General features: G+C 40.9%; 1 protein-coding gene across 1 annotated transcript in view; it reads left to right on the top strand.

The window, feature by feature from the left end:
- Positions 1-6094, top strand: part of ENTHD1 (ENTH domain containing 1) — an 82026-nt gene extending 75932 nt beyond the window's left edge. The window contains exon 6 of the mRNA XM_068971546.1: positions 5487-6094. Within this exon, the coding sequence (XP_068827647.1) occupies positions 5487-6094 (608 nt within the window). The remainder of the gene's footprint in view (positions 1-5486) is intronic.
- Positions 6095-15318: the final 9224 nt, after the last annotated feature.

The raw sequence follows: 15318 nt of genomic DNA, 5'->3' as shown, positions 1-15318 counted from the left end.
GGATTTACCTTTTCTGGACATTTCATGGGATGGAGTCATGCAACACGAGGCCTTTTGTGATTTATTTCTTTCACTGAGCATCATGTTTTCAAGGTTTATCCACAATGTAGCATAAATCAGTAAGTGATTCTCTTTTATGGCTGGATAATATTCCAATGTATAGATAAACACATTTTTTTTATCCTAATCAGTTCACAGACGTTTGGATTGTTTCCACTTTTTGGCAGTTATGAATAATTATATTACAAAGAATTTTGTAAATGTTTCATTTTTTAGCCATAGAACAAAATCAGGATAGTATAATTCCTGTGTGTAGGTAACTTGACAGCCATTCTGTATTAGTGAGGAAAACTGAAAGAGATGAATTGGAGAATGGGAAAAAGAAAAAAATCCCTCTCTTGTACAGTGGGCTGTTTACCGAAGACCAGCTGCTAGCAGAAAAATTTACATTTACTGCTAAAGATAATTTTAAATATTTCCAGAAGTGTATTTGTTATCTTATTTTTTCCAATCCAGTACTTCCAAATGCTTTTTAAGTTTAAAATTGTAGTATAATAATTAACAGTGTGTGCGTGCTAAGTCGCTTCAATTGTGTCTGACTCTTTGTGACCCTAATTAACAGATCCAGCATTATTTGTGAGTATAAAAAATTAGAGATAACACATTAGCATTTGGAAAAATCTTGTCAGTGCTATCTTCAAGCGAGTCTGGCAGTCATTAGCATGACTGTATCACACAATGAGACTTTTAAATCCAGCTATTTGCTGCAGCTGATTTGCAATACTTGCTGCATTTCAGCTCTGGGGGGTCGACTGTATGAAGAGGATGCTTGTTAACAACCACCGCAGTAAGCCAGAGAAGGGTCACTAAACGGGGAGGGAGATGCGCCCTGAGGCGCAGTGTGCAGTGGCTGGTACAGCTGCAGTGTGTTTGGAAACAAAAGTAAATTGGCGTGCAGCAATTAGAGATGAAGTGGGTTCTTATGAGCAAAAGCATCAAGCAGCCTACGAATCAAAGCTGCAGAACTATAAACAGTGAGAAGCTGTTTACTCAGCAGTTGTAGCTACATAGCAGGAGAAAGGTGGGCATACAGCAAAAAGCAGTGATTCTCTGACCAGAGCACATAGCAGAAACACCTGCAGGTTTGTTCAAACCCAGTTTTCTGAGCCCCAACCCCCAGTGTCTGATTCAGCTGGTCTGGGGTGGGGCCCTAGAACTTCATTTTAACAAATTCCCAGGTGATGCTGCTGCTGGTTCAGGAACTGCACTTTAAGAAACACTGGCATTAAACTGTGGGCTTCCCTGGTGGCTCAGCTGGTAAAGAATCTGCCTGCAGTGTAGGAAGCAATGGCACCCCACTCCAGTACTCTTGCCTGGAAAATCCCATGGACGGAGGAGCCTGGTAGGCTGCAGTCCATGGGGTCGCTAAGAGTCAGACATGACTGAGTGCCTATACTTTCACTTTTCACTTTCATGCATTGGAGAAGAAAATGGCAACCCACTCCAGTGTTCTTGCCTGGAGAATCCCAGGGATGGGGGAGCCTGTTGGGCTGCCATCTATGGGGTCGCACAGAGTCGGACACGACTGAAGCGACTTAGCAGCAGCAGCAGTGTGGGAGACCTAGGTTCGATCCCTGGGTTGGGAAGATCCCCTGGAGAAGGGAAAGGCTACCCACTCCAGCATTGTGGCCTGGAGAATTCCATGGATTGTATACATGGGATATACTGTTCATGGGGTCTCAAGAGTAAGACGCGACTGAGCAACTTTCAGTTTCAGCATAAAACTGAAGCCAGGTATTCCATCATGTCACACGTGTGTGCCTACCATAACTGTGTTATCTTTAAATATATTTGTTGTTGTTCAGTTGCTAAGTCGTGTCCAACTTTTTGCAACCCCATGGACTGCAGCACGCCAGGCCTCCCTGTCCCTCACTGTCTCCTAGAATTCACCCAAGTTCATGTCCATCACGTCGGTGATGCCATCCAACCATCTCATCCTCTGCTGCCCTCTTCTCCTCCTGCCCTCAATCTTTCCCAGCATCAGGGTCTTTTCCTGATGCTCTTCACATCAGGTGGCCAAAATATTGGAGCTTCAGCATCAGCCCTTCCGATGAGTATTCAGGGTTGATTACCCTTAGGATTGACTGGTTTGATCTCCATGCTGCCCAAGGGACTCTCAAGAGTTTTCTCCAAATCACAATTCAAAAGCTTTAGCATTCAGCCTTCTTTATGATCTAGCTCTCACATCCATACATGGCTACTGGAGAGACCACAGCTTTGACTATGTGAACCTTTGTTGGCAAAGTGATGTCTCTGCTTTTTCACACTCTGTCTAGGTTTGTCATAGCCTTCCTTCCAAAAAGGAAGTGTCTTCTAATTTCATGGCTGCAGTCACCATTCACAGTGATTTTGGAGCCCAAGAAAAGAAAATCTCTATCATCTCAATTCCGAAGAAGGGCAATGCTAAAGAATGTTCAAACTACCAGACTCTTGTGCTCACTTCCCATGCTAGTAAGGTTATGCTCAAAATCCTTCAAGCTAGGCTTCAGCAGTACTTGAATCGAGAACTTCCAGATGTACAAGCAGGGTTTAGAACAGGCAGAGGAACCAGAGATCTTTAAATATATAAGATAACATTATACTAACATTTGACTGAAATATTGTTTTCCTCCTGGCCTTCTTAAATCTTTCTTATGAAATCATTCTTTCTGACCAGAGTGAACTATTTCTAGAATAGTTTCTTAGTACTCTAACATATGACTGTTTTCGAAAAACTAAATATAGCCACAGCAACCCTCTGTCTTCCTATCTGTTTTGGGGTAAAGATTTGAATATCCATCAACCCTTCTACATCCCTCACCATCTTGGTTGCCTGCCTTCTCAACTTTATATCTAGAGTTTAACATAATTATCTAATAGAGTAAAAATAATTATAATATACTAGAATGGTGTGGATGTAGAGTTTAGATTAGATTATATGCTTCATCAGAGACTTGAATTTGAGTCTCATCTCTACCCCTTTTTAGCCTTGTGATCTTGGGAAAGTTTCTTTGCTTCTCTGAGATGCCTTTGCCTCATGTTTTAAATGGGATTATGAAGCCTATTCCACAGGTTGTTATTGTCGTGTGGTGCTAAATAGAATTTGAAAATACCTATTTGAAAAGCAATTTAAATCCTTAGACTTTTCCTCCTTGTCAAACAGATGAACAGTTGCCCTGAATATTCAACCAACTCTTACAACCTCTGGCAGAAGTCTAGAGATGTGTTTTCTGGAGAAGTACATGGAGGGTCTCTGAAGTGAGATGCTAGCCACTGGAGAACGTGTTACTCTAGCCTGAGAATAGACCAAGAAAGACAAGGATCCAGGATATATCGATGGAAAATAGGAGGGTGGCCTAGAGACGTGTCCAGTGACAGCTGTGGGTGTGGCCCAGAGGGTTGCGGAGTGACTCGGGACACGCGCATATAGAGGCTTCCGTCACTGGCAGGGCGGTTGCCACATACCCTCTTTCTAACCCAAGGATAGAGTGCTGGGTAAGCCTGGCCTGGATTCTTGAGTGTGCTCGTCCTGTCTTGACCGTTTGTTAATGAAGTTCCTCCTTTCCTTTCTGTGTCCTGCTGCTGTACCAGCTGAGGATACTCATTTCGCCCCCTTAAAGTTTTGTGATTAGAATTCTTTCCTGAGAACTGGAGCTAGGCACCAGGTGGCTTTGAAGCCAAAAATAGAAGCTGTCTGCCCTGGCCACATTTTTAGACAAGAGGTCCAATTTAGTTTATAATGACATGAATATGTAAAATAAATAAGAAAGAAAGATAAGGCTTGTGTGCTAAGTGGTAAGCATTAATCTCCCTCTTCTATGACTTATAGTGAATAAGTTTTGTATTTTTAATTATTTTATTCTCAAATTATTCTCACTGTTATTTTATTTACTTTTAGTTTTTGGCCATGCCTCGTGACATGTGGGATCTTAGTTCCCAGAGCAGGGGTCAAACCCGTGCCCGCTTGCACTGGAAGCACAGAGTCTTAATCACTGGACTGCCAGGGAATTGCCAATTAAAAAAAATTTTTTTTGAGTAGTAAGTTCAAAGTTAATTTCAAAGACTTTGGCACTAGAATTTGACAACTTGTATCACCTTTTAAGGCATGCGTGCTCAGTCACATCAGTCGTGTCTGACTCTCTGCAACCCCATGGACTGTAGCCACCAGACTGTGTCCATGGAATTTTCCAGGCAAGAATACTGGAGTATCCTATTTCCCAACCCAGGGATTGAACCCACGGCTCCTGCGTTGGCAGGCAGATTACCACTGAGCCATCTGGGAAGCCCACCTAAGGCATAAATGAATAAAAATAGAGATTCCAAGGAGACAAGAAAATGATCTATGTCTGATAAAGTTTGGAAAACACTTGAATAAATTACAGGTGGCCCTTAAATACATGGGTTCAAACTGCATGAGTCCACTTATACACGATTTTTTTCCAGTAAATACATAGTACAGTACTATACAATCTGCAGTTGATTGAGTCTGCAGATTTGGAACTGCAGATATGGTGGGCCAACTGTAAAGTTATGTGGGGGTCTTTGAATGTGGGGCGGGCCAGCACCCCAACCCCCATGTTGTTCAAGGGTCAACTGTACTGTCAATTTCTCAGAACCTTGAATATGCTAATGGATATTGTTAATCTCCTAATGGGAGGCACAGTGTGCAATTGGCCAATCTTGTTTGACTTTGAAACCCAGTTCTCAACAAAACATCTTTTTACATCTTAAGGGACACAGTGTTCTCCATAATGGTCTGGGAAATAATGATTTAGAATAAAGTGTGAAAGAAGAGATTTAATATGATTTTTGCCAGAAGGGAAGTTAAAAACATTATCAAATCTTTAATTTTATGGAAAATAGACTTAGAATCCATTTTATTTGTAGTTTCTTGGTGGAAAAAAAAAATACACAAGTGCTAAAGTGTCCTGGATCTTGGATGGGTTGGACTCAGCCTTGACTATATTTGACTATTGAGAGAAAAAGATTAGTTTTGTAACTCTGAGGTACTTGTAGTTGGTTGTTCATTTTGCCATAATATTTTCTGTTAAAAAAAGAGAAGGAATCTAAGTTACAGGTTTCTTAGACTTTCTGCTTTAAATGTCAACTTAAAATTCTGGCAGTGAGTAGAAGAGGGTGTAATATTCTACTTTTCTGCTCTCTGGTAAGTGTAGTGTAAAAATATATTAGGCAAAGTTTGAGAGTCAAGATGAATATTGATATTTCTATTTAAATTCCTTTTCTGTGGTATTATTGATGTATCATACATCTTTAGATTTTCTCTATTTCCTGCTTTGGTTTTATTGGGGCCTACTGTGACTCTTTAACATATAAAATTCTAAGTAGTTTATGCTGAGACCAGATAGAATTTGACATTGTAAAATTGTTTAAGCTATTACTCTTATGTGTATGTTGCCTAATCTTTGTCTTTCATTTATACATTTTAGTTTCAGCTGCCTCTGAGGGAACATTCGCCTTTTCTACTTTATCTGTGTCATCCCCTGATTCAGCCTCTCCAGAGAAGTCTGTTCATCCCTTACCCGCAGTTCGGGCCGGACCTTCCTTTTGGACTTTGTCCCGTCAACAGTCTTCTTCTGCCTCTGTTAAAAATACAGATAAGACAGCCAGGATCCGTCACCCTTTTGCTCCTAGGAGTCCATTGTTCCCCGATGAAAAAGCAAATGACCACCTCAACCTCCTGGAAATTCTTCCAGACGACTCTGGTTCTGCCAAAGAGAAGACGAGTTCAATTTCTAGCAGTGACTGGGTAGGGTTTTCCACTCAGAATGTAGACCATTTCACCTCGGTGTCCTGTTCTAGTTCTCAGGCAACCAAAGGCCTGTCCAGGGAGCCTGAAGCAGACAATTCCACTAACGTTCTTCTAGGGGAGGTGAAAACTGCCATAGTCACACTGCACGAAGACCTGAGCGTGGTGATACGGGAGCTCAACGTCATCAGCAGCCGTCTGGTGAGCATGAGCGGGCCCAGTCCCCAAGTAAGCAGGTCTCTGCAGTTCCCCCAGTGTTCTGAGGCGGGCTCCGATCAAGTCGAATGATCTCAGTAGCTCTTGTTGATAGAACGCAAAACATTTTATAGATTCTCATTACTGTGCAAAAATAGAGTGATAGTTTGATTTTTCTTTGTCAGGTTTATTAAACAAGTATGCATCAAACCAATAAATTCATCTGGGTGGTTTATTTTTTAAAGAGAAAAAGAATCACCTTTGATAATATTTTCAGGTTTAAATATTAGTTCATTTGAAACTGAAGAGAATTTCATTCCTCCATGCTTTGTACTTTACCTCTAAATAACATGGAGCAGTAGTGAAAGTTGTGGTAATACTTCAGACAGCAGATGACTATTCCAGAGTTCCTGGGTAAATTGGCAGTAGGAAGCCTCTCATTTTCCATCAGTATGGAGCTTCATTGTTAACGAGCCTTTGCCTTGTCTTAGGAGAACTGAGTCTGGGGTATATGTTTCACATCTCTTCATGTCACCTTTCAGGTTCTGCAAAAAAGGGCCAAAAATCTTTCCCTTCTTGTGGATGCCACAGTTGGTTGAGAGTTGAGTTGAGATAAGTAGGGCATGAAACAGGTGGGCTTTTGTTGTTTCTGTTGTTGTTAAGGAATATGCAAAGTAAATTTAAATGTGTACCTTTTTCTTGTACTTTGGAAAATAAATTTGGTGTTTTTAGTCTTTTATGTATCTGTTTTAATTCTTTAAGACAGCTTTGTAAATAGAACTGTCTCAATTATTTATGGGGGAAATGATCTGGTTTGGGGATTACAGACCAGTGATTCTCAATCCTGCTGCAGATTGGAATCACCAGAGCAGCTTTTGTTTTGTTTCATATTTATTTGAAAGAACAATGTAAAGGGCTCCATTTACCCGCTGGTCAGTCTCAACAATTACTAACCAAAGGCTAAAATAATCTCTGATAATTTTGAAGAATTATGAGACATTTTAAAAAGTATTCTAATGCTCTGGGTGCTGGTCCCAAATCAAAACTGATTTTCATCATGCACACTGGGTTAAGAACTAGAGGACACTGTTGGTGCAGGAACATGGGGTGAGGAAATAAGCCAGTCAGAAGGCTGTTGAAATTATCCAGGTAAGAGCTGGATACGGCTCAAGCCAGGGTCAGCACAGTAAAGGTAAATAAGAAGTGATTCATTTAGGGATTTGCTGATGAGTTGGATAAAATATCTGAAAGAGAAGAGTCAGGGATGAACCCAAAGGTATTGGACTGAGCAACTAAAATTCAAGATGAAGTTGCCATCAACTAAGATGAGGAAGGTTGCAGATAGAAAAAATTTTAGGGACTTCCCTGGCGATCCAGTTGTTCAGACTCTGCCCTTCCACTACAGAGGGCATGGATGGGTTCACTCTCTGATCAGGGAACTAAGATCCCACATTCTGTGTGGTGTGGCCAAAAAATACAGGTCCGTCTAGTCAAGGCTCGGAGAAGGCGATGGCACCCCACTCCAGTACTCTTGCCTGGAAAATCCCATGGACGGAGGAGCCTGGTAGGCTGCAGTCCCTGGGGTCGCTAAGAGTTGGACACGACTGAGCGACTTCACTTTCCCTTTTCACTTTCATGCATTGGAGAAGGAAATGGCAACCCACTCTAGTGTTCTTGCCTGGAGAATCCCAGGGACGGGGGAGCCTGGTGGGCTGCCGTCTACGGGGTTGCACAGAGTCAGACACAACTGAAGCGACTTAGCAGCAGCAGCTACTCAAGGCTATGGTTTTTCCAGTAGTCATGTATGGTTGTGAGAGTTGGACTATAAAGAAAGCTGAGCGCCGAAGAACTGATGCTTTTGAACTGTGGTGTTGGAGAAGACTCTTCAGAGTCCCTTGGGCAGCAAAGAGATCAAAGCTGTCAATCCTAAAGGAAATCAATCCTGAATATTCATTAAAAGGACTGATGTTGAAGCTGAAACTCCAATACTTTGGCCACCTGATACGAAGAGCTGATTCACTTGAAAAGACCCTGATGCTGGGAAAGATTGAGGGCAAGAGGAGAAGGGGACGACAGAGGATGAGATGGTTGGATGGCATCACCGACTCAATGGACATGAGTTTGAGTAAACTCCGGGAGTTGGTGATGGACAAGAAAGCCTGGCATGCTGCAATCCATGGGGTCACAAAGAATCGGACATGACTGAGCGACTGAACTGAACTGAACTGAATTAATTTTTTAAAAATTTAAGGCATCCATTTTTTAAAATTTCAGGTGTCTATTAGATAACCAAGTAGAGATATCAAGTAAACAATTGGACAGAAGAGTGAGTTTGAGACAGATCTAGATTGAAATGGAGGCTAGTAAATGATTTTTATTTAAAGTTATGAGACTAGATGAAATTAACCAAAGGAGTCAGTGTGATAGTGGAAAGAAGTTGAAGGCCTGAGCCCTGGGGCATTCTAACATAAGATCAGGAAGAAGTTGGGAAATTAAGGAAGGAAGTTGAGAAAGAGGCACCACTGAGGTAGGAACAAAACAATACTGTCTGTGGCATTTGGAATCCAAAAGAGTTTTCTTTTCTTGGCCCTTTTCTATATATATTACAGAAGCATCTTGTCAAGTTCTTTCCAAAGGCCTATTCAATTTTGAATAAAGTTGCATTAACTCTATTAATCAATTTGGAGAAATTTTTACAAACTTAATCTTCCAATCCATGAACGTGGTATATCTCTAAAACCTCTGTCCATATAGATGTTCTCTTCATGTTTTTCAATAAGCTCATTATTTCCCCCCAAGAAGGCTTCTATTTCTTTTTTTAAAGACTTAATTCTTTGTTCTTCATATTTTTGTGCTATTTAAGTGCTACTGTTTTACCAGTTTTATTTGTAATTTTAGAAGAGTTTATAGAATGTTCGTTGTACAGTTGTACATTGCACATCCATATAGCCTTTATTCAGATTCACCAGTTGTTAACATGCTGCTATATTTGCCTAACCTCCCTCTCTTGCTAAACACATCTATGTCTATATACACATTATATAGATAAACACACACATTTTGCTGAGCTATTTGAAAATAAATTTCAGATATCGTGACACTTCACAGCAGAATATTTCAGCATACTTATTGCATGAATCAGGGTGGTTATTTCCCAACCTACCTTCAAGTTAATGAATTCTATCTTCAGCTATATATGATTTGTTGTTAAATCTTCATTTAGTTTTTAATTCAGCTACTGTATTTTCCATTTCTATAATTCTACTTGGTTCTTGTATTCCAAGGCCAAATTTGCCTGTTACCCCGGTGTTTCTTGACTTCCTACTTTTGCATTCCAGTCCTGTATAATGAAAAGGAGAAATATCAATAACCTCAGATATGCAGGTGACACCACCCTTATGGCAGAAAGTGAAGAGGAACTAAAAACCTCTTGATGAAAGTGAAAGAGGAGAGTGAAAAAGTTGGCTTAAAACTCAACATTCATAAAACGAAGATCATGGCATCTGGTCCCATCACTTCATGGGAAGTAGATGGGGAAACAGTGGAAACAGTGTCAGACTTTATTTTTGGGGGGCTCCAGAATCACTGCAGATGATGATTGCAGCCATGAAATTAAAAGACACTTACTCCTTGGAAGAGAAGTTATGACCAACCTAGAGAGCATATTAAAAAGCAGAGACATTACTTTCCCAACAAAGGTCCATCTAGTCAAGGCTATGGTTTTTCCAGTGGTCATGTATGGACGTGAGAGTTGGACTGTGAAGAAAGCTAAGTGCCGAAGAATTGATGCTTTTGAACTGTGGTGTTGGAGAAGACTCTTGAGAGTCCCTTGGACTGCAAGGAGACCCAACCAGTCCATTCTGAAGGAGATCAGTCCTAGCTGTTCTTTGGAAGGAATGATGCTAAAGCTGAAACTCCAGTACTTTGGCCACCTCATGGGAAGAGTTGACTCATTGGAAAAGACTCTGATGCTGGGAGGGATTGGGGGCAGGAGGAGAAGGGGATGACAGAGGATGAGATGGCTGGATGGCATCACTGACTCGATGGACATGAGTTTGAGTGATCTCTGGCAGTTGGTGTTGGACAGGGAGGCCTGGCATGCTGCGATTCATGGGGTCGCAAAGAGTCAGACATGACTGAGCGACTGAACTGACTGACTGACTGACTCGGTTCTTGTAAAATTGGCTATATTGTTTTTCACAGACCTCTGTTTCTTATAGATAGTGTCAAGCATATCTTTGTTAGTAGAAATGGTAAGTAAACTAGTATAAAATTCTTACTGGTAAGAATAATAAGTAAACTAAAGAGTATTCTTGTTAGCAAACTATTAAGAATGGTCTAATACATGCATAAGGCTATTAATTTTCCTTTGCATAACTGAAATCCACAAATTTTTAAAAATTGAGATATAATTTCTGTTCAGTTCAGCTCAGTCTCTCAGTCATGTCCAGCTCTTTGCGACCCCATGGACTGCAGCACGCCAGGCCTCCCTGTCCATCACCAACTCCCGGAGTTCACTCAAACTCACATCGATTTAGTCAGTGATGCCATCCAACCATCTCATCCACTGTTGTCCCCTTCTCCTCCCACCTTCAATCTTTCCTAGCATCAGGGTCTTTTTCAAATGACTCAGTTCTTCTAATCAGGTGGCCAAAGTATTGGAGCTTCAGCTTCAGCATCAGTCCTTCCAATGAATATTCATAGTGGTTAGGTAAATCATGGCAATTGCCTGAAGTCTTCTAGAACAATCAGGTTAATCTCAGACATAAATTCCTCATAAGAGATCGTTCATTTCAACTTCATTCTCAATGCATAGCCATTTGGTTCCACTTCACCATAAGGAGTATCTCTTGTTTCATACCCCCACCTTATGTGAAATAATTTGTTCTCATCACCTTTCAAGGGCACCAAAATGAAAATTTGAATTTGTTGAACTCAACACGTGCCCTTAGGGAAAAGTGGCTTCTGCAATCATGTATCTATCAGGTCTCTATCTTTTTCAATGCCATAAGACTCTATACCAGGCCCTGAGGATGCAGTGCTGAACAAAATCAGACATAACTTCTGTTTACGACAGCTTGAGTTCTAGAATTCTGGAGAACTTTGACAGATTAATCAAGTTGTTTTTTAAAATGTGAGAGGCTAATAGTTCTGGGAAATAATACATAGGATTTGATTGGTGAAAGAATTCTTTAAGGAAATAACTTTTGAACTGAAATATAAGTTCCAGGATTATTGAAATAAATGCCACTAATGACATGTTGGGCAAATAAAACTTCTTTCTGAAATAAAGCAGAGCATAAAAAAAGTATGAAATCATAAGACACCTTCTATTGGCTTTCTTCATCGTCTGGGAAAATCCACCAATGGATTCTTAAGGGATAGAAAGATGGAATATCTCTTTTTTGCAACAGCTATAAAATTTCTTAGTGGTACATTGCCAAGAGTTAAGAATAAAAAGCTTCCAGAGATACAGCATTCTTTCCTCCCCACCCCCATCACTGAAAAGCGCTATATCCGACATCTTGAAATTTACTCAGAGAAACCCCACAAATAACTGAGGGAATGAAAACTATCCTCTTGAGAAACTAACTTACTTACTATGCACTTATTACATGCACACAGTAACTTCAGATTTTAACTAGGTTTTACATAGCTCATATATTTTAATTCAACCATTTGTTAATTAGTATAATTAACAAGCACTTATTTCAGTTTCTATTTAGCCAACTCCATTAAACGAATAGAACAAACTTGGCTTAAATTAGGAGTGGGTATGTTCTGATTGACTTTGTAATTATCTCAGATTAAAAATACTTCATTAGATGTTATTCTCTTAAGCATTTTACTTGGAACTTGAGGATCTTATTATAAGACAATTATAAAAATATTTTATAGTTTACTTACTGTCAGATTACCCATGTGTTCATTCTTTAAATGTTTATTAAGCACCTTTTATAAGTAGGCAGTTTCCTAGACGTTGGAGATGCAGTGGTGAACACAATGGATGCAGTCTTGTCTTCAGAGGCATGGTTTGGTGCAGTCACAGACAGATCGATGGGTAATTAGAGTGTAATGTGTAAGTCCTGTGAATCTGGGAGGCAAAGGATGGTGTGGAGAGCCTGGTAAAGAACCACAACCAGCTCCAATCTGGGGTCAAGGAACGCCTCCCAGAGGAAATAAAATCCAAACTGAATCCTAAAGGATAAGCAGAATTTAGTCAAGCAAAGGGAGTTAGGGTAGAGAAAATTTCGTAGGCAGAGAGAACAGCATGTGCAAAAGCTGGGAGCCAGAACAAGAGTCTGAGCATAGGATTACGAACTGGTGGGTCAAAAATGTCAAAAAGTCTACAAACAATAAATGCTGGAGAGGATGCAGAGAAAAGGGAACCCTCTTACACTGTTGGTGGGAATGCAAACTGGTACAGCCACTATGGAGAACAGTGTGGAAATTTCTTAAAAAACTGGAAATAGAACTGCCATATGACCCAGCAATCCCACTGCTGGGTATATACACCGAGGAAACCAGAATTGAGAGACATGTGTACCCCAATGTTCATCACAGCACTGTTTACAATAGCTAGTACGTGGAAGCAACCTACATGTCCATCAGCAGACGAATGGATAAGACAGCTATGGTACATATACACAATGGAATATTACTCAGCTATTAGAAAGAATGCATTTGAATCAATTATAATGAGGTAGATGAAACTGGAGCCTATTATACAGAGTGAAGTAAGTCAGAAAGAAAAACACCAATACAGTATATTAACACATATATATGGAATTTAGATAGATGGTCACGACGACCCTATATGTGAGATAGCAAAAGAAACACAGGTGTAAAGAACAGACTTTTGGACTCTGTGGGAGAAGGCGAGGGTGGGATGATTTGAGGGATTTGAGGGTGGGATGATTTGAGCATTGAAACATGCGTATTATCATATGTGAAACAGATTGCCAGTACAGGTTCGATGCATGAGACAGGGTGCTCAGGGCTGGTGCACTGGGATGACCCTGAGGGATGAGATGGGGAGGGAGGTGGGAGGAGGGTTCAGGATGGGGAACATACGTATACCCATGGCTGATTCATGCCAATGTATGGCAAAAACCACTACAATATTGTAAAGTAAGTAGCCTCCAATTAAATAAATTTTAAAAATAATAGTAAATGTTAAATAGGAATTTTTTTAAAATGTGAGAATTTTAGTTTCCTTTTATGCATCTACAGTAGGTGATGAGAGGTAACGTTCAGGGCTTCCCAGGTAGCTCAGCTTGTAAAGAACCAGCCTGCTAATGCAGGAGATGCAAAAGACGAAGGTTTGATTCCTGGGTGGGGAAGATCTCCTGGAGAAGGAAATGGCAATCCAGTCCAGTATTCTTGCCTGGAAAATTCCATGAACAGAGGAGCCTGGTGGGCTACGTTCCATGGGGGTCATGAAGAGTTGGACATGACCCAGCACACACACGCACACATAGGTAACATTTATAGACTAACAGAAAAGGACCAAGTGACAAGGAAATGTATCATATTGAAAATAAACCATCACAGAAATGTGAGAGTTAAAGGGTTTCCAAAATCCACTCACAAAGTGATAAAAATAGGCTTTAAAAGGGGGTTTTGGATGGGACTTCATTGGCAATCCAGTGGTTAAGACTTTACCTTCCAATTCAGGGAGCGCAAGTTCAATCCCTAGTCGGGGAGCCAAGATCCTACATGCCTTGAAGCCAAAAAACCAAAGCATAAAGCAGAAGCAATATTATAACAAATTTGATAAAGACTTTTTAAAAAATGGTCCACATCAAAGAAAAATCTTTAAGAGTGGGGGAGTGGGGCTTGGAGGCCTTGGTGACTCATCTTCCCACCAGATGAGTTTGCTGTGACAGTGGCTTGTTCCTGGTTGCTCAAGGAGTCCCTTCTTTCCCATGTCTTCATTTTACAGAGAAAGGGAATAGAGAACAACTTGGCAAACAGTTATGTACTCAGCATCCTGGGGATTGGTTCTCTAAGTTTCACTTTATTTTTAATAGAATGGATTCTGAGATGTGATTTTTAAAAGGGGGCAGGGTTTAGTTACATGGAATTGAGAGATTTTTATTTCTTGCAGAACACCAAGTCGTTTGGGGAGGCCAACCATATTATTGTTGTGCTAGAATATATTGCCACCTTTTATCAGCAGGCAGGCTCAGAAAAGAGTCATTTGGCTCAGAAGAAGCTAGGTTCTGAAGATGATTGTGTTTGGTAATTTCAAATTCTGTTTTCTCATGGATGATGCAAAAAGTTCTTAAAGATACGGTAATTATTGCAGAATGATGGCTTCGGGCATTCAAAGCTATTCAAACAGTAAAATTCCATTATAAAAGATCACAATGTGTGTGTTCAGTTGTGCTGCAGTTGAGAACTTGTCCCAGTAGGGTTGCTGCACCGTTCTTAACACTGAAGAACACCAACGCAAAATGCAATAGTTCTAGGACTTGATGACGGCTTAAAACTGGGAGATGCAAAATAAGAAATGAATCAGGATGAGATCCAGAGTTCTGGGATGTGTGTGTGTGTGTGTATCAACATCAACGATAAGACTAATTGACATTCATTGACTGCTATGTTCTAAGCACGTTTTCATTTTCTCAACAACCATACCAGGAGGGTATTGCCACGTTTCATATGGCTGAGAAAAGAGGCTGAGAAAAGCTGAGTTTGCTTGTTCAGGGTCACACAGATAGTTGTAAGGGTCAAAGCCAGGCCAGGAATCCTGGTCCATCTGGGTGTGGAGGTTGTGCTTATAATCACTGGCTTCAGTGCTTCACAGTTCAGGGTGAGGGTAACAAGGTGGGTGTCGGTGTCACTGACTGGGATCACAAATGAGGAAGATGGGCGGGGCTAGCCTGTCTGCCCCAGGTTTGGAGAGGAGCTGGGGCTCCTGCCTCCACAGCAGCTGTCTCCCTCGCACACTGCCATCTAGTTGGTCGCCCCCAACTTCTAGAGCCGCCTGGCTGAAGCATCCACCCCAGACCTTTTGGATCTTTCTTTTGTTGGTATCCCTTTTCTGAAGCGCTATCTGCCTCCACACACACTCCCCAGCCATTCCCTGCCCTCCTTCGTGTTTAGACCCAAATTAGCAGAAGCTGGAGAAAGCTAGAATATCTTAAGAGCTGGTTTGGAGGTGAAGAGACTGTCCCAATTTCTTTTTTCCACATAATTAAACCTGGGAAATGTCATGTGGCTACACACACAGGATTTTAATTGGGGACTGCTTTCACTGGTTCACCCCAGCAGCAGAGAATTTTCATTTCTCCCTGTTTTTTTTTTTTTTT

This window comes from Capricornis sumatraensis, chromosome 4 (assembly GCF_032405125.1).
Source record: "Capricornis sumatraensis isolate serow.1 chromosome 4, serow.2, whole genome shotgun sequence".
Taxonomy (NCBI): domain Eukaryota; kingdom Metazoa; phylum Chordata; class Mammalia; order Artiodactyla; family Bovidae; genus Capricornis; species Capricornis sumatraensis.
This window is presented reverse-complemented; position numbering and strand designations above follow the sequence as displayed.